This window comes from Octopus bimaculoides, chromosome 7, assembly GCF_046866305.1.
Source record: "Octopus bimaculoides isolate indiv1 chromosome 7, ASM4686630v1, whole genome shotgun sequence".
In the NCBI taxonomy this organism is placed as follows: Eukaryota; Metazoa; Mollusca; class Cephalopoda; order Octopoda; family Octopodidae; genus Octopus; species Octopus bimaculoides.
In genome coordinates this window covers 15,059,458-15,074,457 of record NC_142934.1, presented here as the reverse complement: position 1 = coordinate 15,074,457, position 15,000 = coordinate 15,059,458, and the positions used below count along the sequence as shown (strand labels likewise).

The window sequence follows — 15,000 nt, the reverse complement described above, 5'->3', positions numbered from 1 at the left end:
TTTTGATAGAGTCGTAAAGGTGTGTAAAGGTGTTGTCAGGGCATATAGAGTATCTTGAGAGTTTTAAAACTGGCGTAGCGCATCCCATTCGACGGTTGTCAATTCCTGATTTGACAACGAAGAGTATGCGAGAATGAGAGAGAGAGAGAGAGAGAGAGAAAGAAAGATAGAATGAGAGAGAGAGAGAGAGAGAGAGAAAGAAAGATAGAATGAGAGAGAGAGAGAGAGAGAGAGAGAGAGAGAGAGAGAAAGAAAGATAGAATGGAAGGAAGCACGAACGAAACAAAGAAACAAAGAAGGAAAGAAGAAGAAGAAGAAGAAGAAGAAGAAGAAGAAGAAGAAGAAGAAGAAGAAGAAGAAGAAGAAGAAAAAGAAGAAGAAGAAACCAACTTAGTGCTGGAGTGGTTGCTTTATCGACCCCAAAAGAATCGTATTTAATTTTCCTTGCTCCTCAAGGCTTTTTGATGAAAGGCGTTCGAAACGAACTGGGACTTCTTTATACACAGTGCATTATCTAATATATGTATAATTTCTTTTAAATATCGCATAGTGTTATCTAATGGCTTTTGGGCTGGCATCGAGCGATCGTACACAGATGTTTTCGTTAGTTAGTCATTTTTAGATGTTTCATCTTAATATTTTTCTCTACTTGTCTTTAGCAAAATTTGCAAGACTTATCCAAACCTAGTGAGTGTAGGACGGCGCTATTCTTGTTTAGAACCAGGTCAACCTTGAGAAAAGCACTTATAATGATATGACGCTCAAGATGTCACCTTGCCGCCTTATTTCAGACATAATGTACTCAGGATTTCGTTATCCAGTGAGCTTATATTTAAAACCGTATAATGTGATTCAAAGTATAATTGGTTCAATATACTTCATCATTGAAATAGTACTTTACTTTGTTCCTTCTTGATTTATTATCATTTCTCTTCGTTTACGTTTATCTTGATAAAAGACATCTTTCCGAAACGTCGATGTCTCTATTTTTCTTTGAGATTAATAAATCGAATTTTGTACTTTTGTTCCTTGTTTTGATTTTGATTTTATTTAGTTTCTGCAGTGTGTTTGTTCGTGATTTTCCCTGGTTATGCTAATTCCAATTAAAGGATCACACAGAGGTTCCATTACAAGCTTGTTTATTCATACGCAGCGATTGTGCATGAGCTTATGGATTTCTGACAAAGACCCATGATTTACGTGAGCGTAATTCTTCAAATTGTGCAAGCAGGTGTCATGGAAATATAAAACCACACTGTGATGTGATAGGAAACAGAAACTGTGGTTAATAGTTTATAAATGTTTCCTCCGGTTCCATTGTAAATACCTTTTCAAGTCCTTTTATATTCCTCGTGGAAGTGAAGAAATGACGCCAACATATCTTTCTTTGATTTATTAGTTATGGACACAACAGTCTATAGTCCTGACGATCACAAGTGATGTAATGTCTTAGAAATCATTCATCATTTAATGTGATTAATGTATTTCAAATATTTATTCAATTCTCCAGCAATAGGTTTCTATCACAATCACAAAGCCACAAGTTATGGAAGTTGGAGAGTAAAGACGACGGAATCGACTTTAGTAAAATGATTTCAACAGGATTTGAACGCAGAATGTAAAATGACGTAATTACTGTAAGATATTTTGTTCACTGCTTTTAACCAAATGTGCAAATGCATTGCCTTTCGCTGTTGAATGAATTGAAATTAGAATTTAAAAACAAAACTATTTGATCATTAACATTTTGCATCTTGCAAACAAAAATGATTTCATATTTATATTCGTCTTTATTGCTCTAACAAAATTATTATTAATGAACTCGCGGAGTTGTTAGGGGCGTCGAGAAAAAAATGCTTTGTGGTATTTGTTCTTACACCTTTTATTCTGCGTTCAAATCCCGCCGCGGTCAACGTGGCTTTCTATTCTGTAGGGGACAATAAAAAATAAAGTAAAAATCAAGCACTGAGAGTGATGGTACTGACTAATCCCATCTCCTTAAGACTATTGTCCTTGCGCCTAAATAAGATGTTGAGTTGGTTTGGCCACATGGAGAGAATGAATGAGGAGCGGATGTTAAGGAGGGTGATGAAGGCAGAAGTGGTAGGCAGCAGAACCAGAGGCAGACCTCCGTTTGTGTGGATGGCTGGAGTGAGGAAAACCTTGGTGGTTAGTGGTGTTAGAGTGAGAGAGGCAAGAGAGTTTAGAAATGATAGGACAGCGTTTGTGGATGGACGAGTGAATTTGATGTCGCTCAAGGTGGGTACGGAACCAGCATAATGCAGTGGGAGTAAACCAGCATACGCTGTCGGACCCCGCTGCTGATATTGGAGTTTGCGTTCTCTGCCTTGACCCAAGTATAGGACGGGGCTCGCTTCTTTGAGCTGGGAAATGAATGGAATACTTGATGTGTGTTTTGTGGTTACCCACCTCCAAAAAAAAAAAAAAATGGGAAGTAAGCCTGGGTATATATGAATATGTATTATTTCACCGATTTCCAAATCAATTTTCACTCATTTTCAAAGGCTCAGATCACTACAACTCTGTTCATAATTTAAACACATTATTTGTTTCTATTTTATAAAGCTATTAAAATTTTAAAATAAAGCAACCAGATATTTTTCATGTTTTTCACCAGTCGTGCTAACCCATGAAGATCTGTTTTTTTAAGGAAGACATAAATTTTATATGCTCACTTCATTCAGAGAAGGTTAACTAATTATTGTAGAAAATTTTTTAAAAAAGCTTGAGATGTATGAAGTTCGATATCTCATGTCTTCAATATTTTTGTAGATTCTCATTGTCAACGTTACCACTTTACTCGAGAAGACGAATCTCAAATTAGCTTTGCTCTCGAAGTTTTCATAAGGCGCAGGAGTGGCTGTGTGGTAAGTAGCTTGCTTACCAACCACATGGTTCCGGGTTCAGTCCCACTGCGTGTCACTTTGGGCAAGTGTCTTCTACTATAGCCTCGGGCCGACCAAAGTCTTGTGAGTGGATTTGGTAGACGGAAATTGAAAGAAGACCGTCGTATATATGTACATGTATATATATATATATGTGTGTGTGTGTGTGTGTGTCTGTGTTTGTCCCCCCCCCCCCAACATCGCTTGACAACCGATGCTGGTGTGTTTATGTCCCCGATAATTTAGCAGTTCAGCAAAAGAGACCGATAGAATAAGTACTAGGCTAACAAAGAATAAGTCCTGGGGTCGATTTGCTCGACTAAAGGCGGTGCTCCAGCATGGCCGCAGTCAAATGACTGAAACAAGTAAAAGAGTAAAAGAGATAAGTAGGGCATGGTCATGCAGTTAAGATGCTCACTTCACAGTCGCGTGATTCTGAGTTCAATTCCACTGCACGACAACTCGAGCAAACCTCAAATCAGCTCAAGCAGTCTGTGTGAAGTTTCGTAGATAGAAGCTATAAAATCTTGTTGGGAAGAGTGTACCTAGTCTCGAATGGTTGAAGGAATCAACACCTGGCCTTTATGAACTTATAATAGAACCCATTTTATTGTAAGCATTGGAGCCTGGGTTCACGGCTCAGGGTAATCCAGGTGTCAATCTGTTCTTCCTCTTCTTTAATCACTCATACAGGCTATACACAAAATTCATTGTTGTTGCTCTTTCTTTTCTGACGAAGCCCGCTGCCCACCCAGTATAAACCTAGAAACTCCAATGAAATCTTTTAATTGTCAGCATTTAAAGTATATCCGTCTCATCATGGAATTTTAGTTAGTAGTAGGTATTTGTTGCGTCAATGTAGTGAAAGCAATTTATACTGAAAAATCGAGGCGTGGACTTCTTAGGAACTTTGCTCCCGCTCAATTGAGCTAGGATACTTAAAATTACGAGCAGAAACAAAGAATGTAGGCTGGAGTGATCTGTGTATCAGTGCTCCTACTTATAAAACAATAAATCCTTGCTCGATTTACAAATGTACTTTTACAAGCACCACAGCTGCCAAGGAAGGAACAGTTAATAAATGTTTTCTTAATTAGATATGATTCCTGGAAGTGAATAGATATGAGTTATGCATTTTTACGGGAGATCGCTCTACGACCACTTTGGATAGACTATAAATATGGATTAAAATCAACTATGATAAGCTATTAACTGAATCAATAAGTAAATGAATGAATGAAGTGTTGGCCATTAGAAGATCGCATTGGTGGAGTCGGCGATGCTAGTTATGTTGAAGATTGAAGCCAGTTTTATTTGTCTTACGCTTTCAATGCTCTTTCCTAAGACATAAACATCTTTCACTCCTTTCCGCTATAAATGTAGAAGCCAGAAATTAATCAATGGAAACTAATATATGCCGACAGTACTATATCAAAAACTATTGACCAAGAATCTGCAATATTGTCGTTTAACCCCAAATTCTTGTATCTGACACAAGAATAGGCTATGTGGTAAGAAGTTTGCTTCAAAAGAACATGGTTTCGGGTTCATTCCCACTATATTGCAATTTGGGCAAGTGTCTTCTACTCGAGCCGATCAAAGCCTTGTGAGTGGATTTGGTAGACGGAAACTGGAAGAAGCCCGTCAAATATATATATATATATATATATATATATATATATATATATATATATATATATATATATATATATATATATATATATATATATATATATATATATATATATATATATATATATATATATATATATATATATATATATATATATATATATATATATATATATATATATATATATATATATATATATATATATATATATATATATATATATATATATATATATATATATATATATATATATATATATATATACGTATAACTTTGTGTTTATCCGACATCACCGCTTGATAACGGCACATCATCCGTTTTGAGTTCAAATATCGCCGTGGTCGGCTTTACATTTTATTTTTTTTGCGGTAGTAAAATAAATATCAGTTGAGTCCTGGAGTCGATTTAATAGATTTACCCCTCCCAGGAAATTGCTGGCGCTGTGCCAAAATTTTAAATTATTATTGTTATTGTTGTTATTATTATTTTGAGATGAGCTTTATTGGTTTCGCTCTAAATGAAAACAATAAAGTATAAAACTGAAATGTAATTTACACACATTGGAAAAAGTTCTACCCATAATGCATTGATCGTGTCACTTTATATTCTTTGTGACTGAATACATTATTGCGTCGGTGATCGATAATTTGCATTGATTTCAGCAAAAGATAGTTATCAAATTTCCTAATAATTTGATGCGATATTTCCAAAGAAAAGACACACATACAGACAGACACACTCACTCACACACACACACACACACACACACACACACACACACACACACACACACAGAGGCACACACTCACACACACACACACACACACACACACACACACACACACACACACACACACACACACACACACACACACACACACACACACACACACACATATTCATACACACGCACACCCGAGCACACGCATACACGTATTCATATGTAGATACACAGAAAAGAGCATACTAATCAAAAATTGAATTATTTGAAAGAGTTAAAACCTTTCAACTTTATAACATTGTCTAGAATCTGAGAAAAGATAAGTGATTCGTTTCTTTTCATTATGGGAAAGACACAGAAAGTCAAAATATTTTAGATACGACCTCCGTCTTTGATAATATCATTAGCACTTCCTTTAGTTGCTTTTATCATATATATATATATATATATATATATATATATATACTAGTCCATGCATCCTCATTTAAACCGATATATATATATATATATATATATATATATATATATATATATATATATGCATGTATATAAATATCTATGTATGTATGTGTGTGTGTGTTTACATGAGAAAATACGTGCTAGTGGTTAGGCTGTTGCGCTCTCGATTGCTAGATCGTTGTTTCAAATGTTAGACCGGGTGGTGCTTTGTGTTCTTCAACAAAATAATTCAGCTGATGTTGCTATGCGATCAATTCGCCACCTGAAGAGTCCTTCACCGAGCACCAGCTCAAGCAACGGTGATTCGATGGACGGAGTAAGAGTGCACGGCACAGGTATTTCATCACTATAAGCAAAACATTTGTATGCAGTTTTTTTCAGCAAGAAATTGCAGAGCCGTGATTTTCGGACTACTCGAGGCTACTATTATATATATATATATATATATATATATTACATATATTACATTATGCGTTGTTGCATTATTTGGTCTGTACATCATAAGAAGTAATACTACTAAGTATAATAGTAACCAAGCTACTACATTGGAAGCAGCCTGGGTGCTGATAACCTACTCGGGGTTCTAAGCTCAACCGTAGCCAGTCGTATATCTAATTGTACTCACAAGATATACGATATATATGTGTGTGTGTGTGTGTGTGTGTGTGTGTGTCTGTGCCTGTCACCTCACCGCTGACAACACTTGTTGGTTTGTTTACGTCCTCGTAACATATCGGTTCGACATGAGATACCAATGGAATAAGTACCCGACTTAAAAATATATACTGGAGTCGATTTGTTTGACTAAATCCTTCATGACGCTGAACCAATATGGCCGCAGTCCAATGATTGAAACAGGAAAAAGATAGAAGACAAAATATAAAATAAATATAAATGAAAAATTCTTCGAATGAAACTGAAAGTAAAATCTAATCTAAAAGACTGAAATTGAAATAATTTTCCTTGTACTTTTTATGAAGATATGAGTACTATGGTACTTTATGCTGTGAAAAAGAAGAAATCTGAATAAAAGAAATGGAGGTTTTCCAGTGATGGTTCTTACCTGACTTAGAAACATAATATTGATACTTCTCCATCGACTACAGGCAGGCTTCTTCCTCAAAACAGGAATAAGGTACTTGAAAAAAACGTATTCTCCCATCATAAGAAAGATTGAAAGGGTAACAGCTACCAAAAGCAAGACAAATAACCCGGCTGTATGTTGCGGACCATACTTTATCTCAAGCGTGTGTGCCCTCTGCATATCACATCCTTTATGTGCAAAATACTTTTTTGTGAGTCCTTCAATAAATCCACTGGACGTATACGTCAATATTTTGTCTGATAACCGATTCTGCAATGAAATGAGATGTATAAAGGTAATGCGATTAAATAAAATAACGGATTCAAATTTTGGCACAAGGCCAGCAATTTCAGGGAAAGGAATGAGTTGATTATATTTATATCGACTTTAACGTACAGCTGGGGATTATTTTATTGACCCGCTAAAGGATAAAAAACAAAGTAGAACTCGATGCAAAATTCGAACGCAGATCGTTAAGAACCGAAAGAAATGTCAGTAAACATTTTGTCCGGTGTGTGAACGATTCTGGCAGTTCACCGCCTTAATAACAATAACAATGCATGTATGTATATATGTATGCAGGGCCGGATTAAGCCCTATAGAGGCCCTAAGCACAAAAGGTTTTGGTGCCCTCGAGTATATGTAAATGGTTCAAAATATAAACAAAAATGATCTAAAATGTAAGCAGTAATAAACCATAGAATAAGTTTTTATTTTTCAAAACGAAACAAAACTAAGAGTAACACGGAAAACGATGTTTATTTTTGTAAACTTCCACTTTATTTAAATTTGAAAACTTTACTCGTATTTTATTTATTGTTTAACTGCAACGTTAAAATTAATTTTACGTAAAACTTCTTCTTCTATACTTAGTAAAGATAAAGCATTACGAATATTATTTTAGCAAGTTTACAGTGATTTCTTTCGTGCCGTAAACTATATTTTCATTCCTGTGGTGCTGCCGTCCCTTGATACCCTAAGCACGTGCTTATTTTGTTTAATGGTTAATCCAACGCTGTATGTATGCATGTATGTATGTATGTATGCATGTATGTATGTAAGTGTACATATATTTCTTGCACTGCTTTACGTACTCCAGTCGTTTCATTTTTGTCATGGTAAGTTAACATCTTCATTAGTCTTCCATACAATTAGACGCAGTTATCTTACAAATATATCTATGAATGATCGTATGAATATACATGTATATATATATATATATATATATATATATATATATATATATATATATATATATATATATATATATATATATATATATATATATATATATATATATATATATATATATATATATATATATTTGTTTATATATGTGTGTGTATATGTATATATATATATATATATGAATGCCTTTGTGTGTTTGAATATATATGCACCTGTGAAAATACGTATATCTGTAAAAGCATGTATGAATCTGATTGTGATAGAATATGAGTGACTCTATGTTTGTATGTATGTATGTATATGTATGTATATATATATATATATATATATATATATATATATATATATATATATGTATATATAAGAGACGGGCATAGAAATAAAAATCATTGATGGAGTGTGTATGAGTGAATTTCTGGTTACGTGTGTTTGTGTCTGTGCGTGTTTGAAAGAAGAGAGTAAGAAGTGTGTTTGTTCTGTCTTATTACTGTTGTACTCCCTGTTGAATTCTATACACTCGAAGACACGGTTTGGAAGTGTTAGAAGCAATTATTTTTAGCAAGATTTCCAAACCGACTGATGTAGATGAAGCGGAAAGAAACCGATTGCATTTGTGTAACAGCATACGTCTGGAACAGACCTTGCGATAACATGATTACAGGGATGTATATGTATATATATATATATATATATATATATATATATATATATATATATATATATATATATATATATATATATATGTATATATGGGTGGGGACAGGGATGTGGAGGGAGAGGGGTTGATGGTGGTGGAGTACGCAGGTTGTGATAGTGGCTGTGTTGTGAAAAATTAAGATTGAAGTGCGAAGATGGGGAAGGAGGCGGAGGATAATGTGAAGAAGGGGTAGTGGTGGTGGTGGTGCTGGAGGAGAAGAAGAAGAAGAAGAAGAAGAAGGAGGAGGGGAAGGAGGAGGAGAAGGAGGGGGGAGGGGGGATGAGGAGGAGGAGGAGGAGGAGGGGGGGAGGGGGATGAGGGGATGAGGAGGGGAGGAGGAGGAGGAGGAGGGGAGAAGGAGGGGAGGAGGAGGGGCGGAGGAGGAGGAGGAGGAGGAAGAGCAGAAAAGAAGACTATGTCAATGATGGTGACGACGACGACGACGACAGTGGTGGTGGTGGTAGTGACGGTAGTGGTGGTGGTGGTGGTGGTGACGGTGGTTTTGATCGTGGTAGTGGAGATGGAGGAGGAGGAGAAGGAGGAGAAGAAGAATAAGAACAAGAACAAGAAGAAGGAAAGGAAAAGGAAGAATAAGAAGTGAAAAAGAAGAACGATGATTGTGAAATAGAAAAAGGGGAAAGAGAAGAATGGTAGTGGTTGGACATTTCCGATGTAAAATGGCGTAAATTTGATAAATAAAATGGATGTCTACCATGTGTATTGACTGAATCTAATTTGCTACTCAATTCACGCAATTTCGAATAGTTAGGCTCGAAGTGAATTAACAGGTATCAAGGGAAGAGCATGAGTGATACTTATATTTATTTGTTAAGACATGTATTCCGATTTACATTTAATTTGTGAATTTGAATGGAACCCTAGTAAGAAGTAAGCTTGTGTTGACTGTTCATATTTATTTATATGGCGGTAATGTTACAGTAGGATACATATTAACATCATGGACCGTATCCAAGAAAGGCCATTTGATTGATTGGCGACTGTATACTCTCTCCTCTCTTTAGTTCCTAGACACTCTGGTGTATTTTCTTGCATTCGCTCGACTTGAGAGAAATATGTGCTAAATCTTCCACAATACGCAACCTATTTTCTGAGAAAAAGATAGGACATGTTGGATACTATAGTTCTAAATATAGAATGACTAAAATAGAACATACAGTGACTTTGAATATAGGACTTTATAAAACAACATCAATATGACGCTTCTTCTCTCTGTTCTATTGTCATATCAATACCGTCTGCTTCTTTGAATTAGCTAGATGCATAACCTACCTACAGTAGCATAGCTAGGAGATGGGTGATGAGAAGCACAGTCCATCCCAGGTGACATTTTTTGTTGGGGCAGCGCTTTTGAGACTCTTATATAATCGTTTGGGCTCCGGGGCGGCACACAGTAGTGTTACAAATTGTGTCTCTGCACAAGCCGAATCGTCCAACATGTATTTTCTCCGTTTGATACTCTTTTTCAAAAATATCAAAGACAAAGTTGGGAAGGAAATGAAGGTGAATGCAAACATCAATCGCAAAGCAAAAATCTCATCTATTTAATTACGTGCTCGTATTATAACGAGAATCAGCGAAATCGGAACTAAACTAAGCAACCGTGTGAGTCTGCACAAACGGAAAATTAAAAACTCATCGCTTACAAATATTTTTGGTTGTGAACATCTAGATATTTGTGGAAATGGAAAATATAAAATATTTCCTTTCATTCAAAATAAAAGACGAACATGATCAACAAAGAAAGGTAAAAGAATACTTTATAAAAATTCTAAATCTGAAACTAAAACGGAAATAGCACCACTACTGAAAACAGCTTCCTTAATACGGATTAACCCGGAACAGGTGTGTTTGAAAAGTTGAACAACGAAGGCGCTTACACTCAAAATACGCTCATTACGAAAAAAAAAAATGTTATTTGTTACTTCCATTGAGATCTCTTTCATGAAACAGGTTTATAGAATCGGTTTTGCTCACTTAAGTTTGCATAGCTGGAGGTTTGGAAATAAATACCTAAGATATGAGAGAAGTACGTTTCATAATAGTCTTCAGAAGAAGGAACTATGTAAAATTCTTTAGTGTAGGATTAAGTGTAAATGTGTGTGTGTGTGTGCGTGCGCGCGCGCACGTTTATTGATTGGTGCTTTCGTATATTAGTATTATGCGTGAATTTACGAGGAGATGTTGAAAAGTTCCTAGATTTAAGGGTTTCGCGTAAGGCCTGGTTGGAGGCCCAACCTTCCGAGTTCTTTTACAGGGATTAGAAAAACTGAAAGACGGTTGCAGCAAGTGTGTGAATCTTAGAGGGGAATATGTTGAATAAAATCATAATTAACTGATCCTCCTGTATTTTCTTTTATCGAAAGCCAAGAACCTTTGGCAACCTCTCGTATGTAAGATAATGTGTCTTGCGCTTTCTGTTTCAGCTGTTTGTACTCTGACGAGAAGGTTAAAATTATAAGAATGCATAATCGACTAAGAACATCAAGTAGCTCAAATGCCATCTAAACATATCAAAAAAGGATAAACCCCTTTTAAAATATTGTCTTAGATATGCTGCATTGAAATAAGATGGAATAGTTTTGATCCAAGGCATGCTGGATCAAAACTGAATTATGGATTAACATCATCAATAACGTTCACAGTATTAGACGATGGATATATATATATATATATATATATATATATAGAGAGAGAGAGAGAGAGAGAGAGAGAGAGAGGGGGCGGAGGGAGAGAGGGCGAGAGAGGGAGAGAGAGAGAGGGAGAGAGAGAGGGAGAGAGAGAGAGAGAGAGACAGATAGAGAGAGAGAGAGACAGATAGAGAGAGAGAGGGTGGTCGTTAGAAAAGACGAAAATTCGTGAAATGCTGATTTATATTTTCAAAAGATCTATTTGAGGTAAACAATAAGTGTCACAAAGCGTGATATATCAACCCTCACAAATATTCAAAATGTCTTCCATGCACTTCGTGAAAGCGTTTTAATCGAGAAATCCAAGCTCGTGTGGTATTTTGAAGTGTAACCTGAGAAATGTCATTCCAAGCTTTTATCAAGCACGTTTTATAATTCATCAATGACGTTTATATGGCATCGATATTTCTGTATCTCTGCTAATAACAAGCACCAGACACAGTAACCGATAACAAAAACAACGAATCAGAAACCACCTATCACACAGTTTATTGATGCTTGTTAGTTTTGCCTTTAAATTTTCCACTTTTCTAGCGACCACCTTGTATTAAAAAAAGAAGGCTTACCGTTAATTTTGAACCCTTCTTCAGACCGAACGCATACCCATCTTCACCGAAGCTATCTCCAGCAAAGGAAATTGCGCAATTATCATCAAGCCGAGAAATGGCAAATTTTAGGAGATATGTGTCGTGTATAAAGACTTCAATTTCATTTGATCTGCAAATACAAAATACACGTGAATTACAATTACATTTGCATATATATATGATGTTGAAATTCCAATGAAGGAGTCTTGGATCTAAGACACCGGCTCTTTCTCTATTGACAAGAAGTCTTGAAATAAAACTGAATAATGACATACATACATACATACATACATACATACATTCATACATACATACATACATACATACATACAAACATACATACATACATTCATACATCCATCCATACATACATACATACATACATTCATACATACATACATACATACATACAAACATACATACATACATTCATACATACATACATACATACATACATACATACATACATACATACATACATATATATATATACACACATATGTATGGATATACACATATACATATAAACACACTCGCACTCACAACATATAATAACTTAATAAATAAGCTACGAGAAATAGCTCTTAGTGGCCAGAGGCATAGGTACATTAGATATTATGCGACATAAATTCTTTGTTCTTCAAGAGGACGTATTCCGATTTGCGAAATGGCAGTTAATAACTCCCAGAATCTAGGTTTCTCTAGAATTGAGATTCCATTAGGGAATCAGCCAGGCTTGGTGTCTCGATATAAGAAACACGTGTCCACAAAAGTTGATATGTGTTTCTGTTCAGGAAATAGTCTTTATAATGTCGATTGGGCATGATTTGAAGCTGATTTAGCTGCTATGTTTAGCAGATCATGTGACCTAGTAAACGAGCGATCTGGGTTGATCCGAGACCAAATAACAACAAGAATCGATAATGGCAGTAACAACGACGATTTGTGTTTGAACATATTAATTAATGCCAATGCAAAATGCATGAACATCCAATCTTCATATCACTTTCTACTAAAAAAGAAGTCAATGTGGAAACAGGATTTGCTTGAAAAAAAACCCAATTAAACCTCAAATTACGTTTTACTGTATTAAGACAAAGTGCATATTGTATAGTGTACTCTCGGATATATAAAGAGACGCGTTGGTGGTCAAGGTTAGAAAGCTTTTGTTCGTATGTCTCCTCAATCGATGCTGACCAGTGGCTAAAAGCAATAACAACAACAGCAGCAGCAGTAACACCTATAAGGAGAGCCCTCTGTTAAGCAATAAGAGTTTTTAAAAGCCAATACATTTTCTTTGTATTTATGAATTTGATTCCATATTTATTTATCATATTAATGTTTCAGGACTTAGTCGATGAAGCTTTTGTCAAGGGCTGGCATGCGACCTCATTCCCAATTGAAGTCGGCTTCCACGGCTTTCCATCTAGAACAGCGCACTATTTCTTGCAGAATATAGGTCTAGAACTTAATGCCATCAAGAAATTAAGTTCGGTGGCTGAAAATTTCTGAAGCTGGCCATGGTTGATAAGAGACCGCAAATGAAACCCTTCCGTAGGTGAAGACTAGCTCGGTCCTCACTGCTTCAGTCAGCTAAAGCTTACAGGCTAAATGATGAAACACCTATGGCTCTGAGATATCGGCTGACGATACGGAAAGATTTCCAGCATTGCAATGGATTTAGAAAAGCTTGCAAAACCTCTGAGTGGCTTCTGCAGTTTCTGCGTGGAGCAAAGTTTCGCTAATGCTTATTTCACTTATTTATTTCACCTCTCTCTCTCTCTCCCTCTCTCTCTCTCTCTCTCTCTCTCTCTCTCTCTCTCTCTCTCTCTCTCTCTCTCTCTCTCTTTCCTTCTTTCCTTCTTTTTCCTATCCTTTCCCTCTCCCTTTCACTTTTTAACTTCCACGTCTTTGAAAATTTGCCGTTGTTCTCGGTTTTATGTTAATGTTTCCCTTGCTACTATTTTCCAGAATATATCCTGTTATTCCCTTTAAATTATTTATTTTCGCTTGTAATTTGGGAGCATTTTGTCTCTTCGTATATTGCATTTGCCTAATTGTATCCATCTCTGAAAAACAGCTACAATGGAAAAGTATGCGAAATTTCAAAAGATTTTTGTCTGATATCGATTCCACCAGGACTCTCCTGAAATCATACTCAGATAATTTTTATTTATTTATATATGTTTCAACCTAAGAAAGCGATATAACCGATCTTATATTCACACATCGTCTCTCTATCGGTCAAGGCTATTACAAGGGAGATAATCATCTCGTCACAATTCAAAGCAGGTCGCAGTTTCTGCGGCGAAAATTTTGAGATTTAACAATAAACTTTAAATGAAGCTAACAGTCTTTGTGTGTTTTGAATGGCTAATATGAATCTTCCAGGCTGCAAACGCTTCAGTTCCAAAACAGGCTCTCAGATCAAATCACTTGTCTGGCAATTACATCTCCGAGATGTTGTCTTATAAATAAAGCGTAGATAGTTTACAAAATTGTGGCACATCTAAATTACAAAACTTACAAATCTATGAATAACTTTACAAAAACATATCTCTCTAGGTTATATCTGAAACGAGATAAAGCTTAAACAATCAGGATAATAGAGAAAAACATAGTGAATGAGTCAGAATGGAAGCTGAATAAATTCTGATTAACACCTAACCTCAATAAATAACATCGAGGTATATAGCGAAAGATCTGTCTAATTTGTATTCATAGTTGGTTTAACGATATCTCATTTCTCATACATTTAGACTTAATCAGGCTTATTACAAATACATACATTGTGATATGATTATAAACAGACATTTGATGACTATATATATATATATATATACAAACACACACTCACAATATATATATATATATATATATATATATATATATATATATATATATATATATATATATATATATATATATATATATGTGTGTGTGTGTGTGTGTGTGTGTATATATGTGTGTGTGTGTATATATATGTATACACGCACTTCATACGCACACAAACACAC

General features: G+C 35.4%; 1 protein-coding gene across 1 annotated transcript in view; it reads right to left on the bottom strand.

Moving 5' to 3' along the window:
* Positions 1-15,000, bottom strand: part of LOC106867387 (glutamate receptor ionotropic, NMDA 3A) — a 556,650-nt gene that overhangs the window by 41,707 nt on the left and 499,943 nt on the right. Inside the window, exons 7-8 of the mRNA XM_089354823.1 lie at positions 11,963-12,113; positions 6,783-7,073 (exon numbers count right to left, since the gene is read on the bottom strand). Of these exons, the coding sequence (XP_089210949.1) occupies positions 6,783-7,073; positions 11,963-12,113 (442 nt within the window). The remainder of the gene's footprint in view (positions 1-6,782; positions 7,074-11,962; positions 12,114-15,000) is intronic.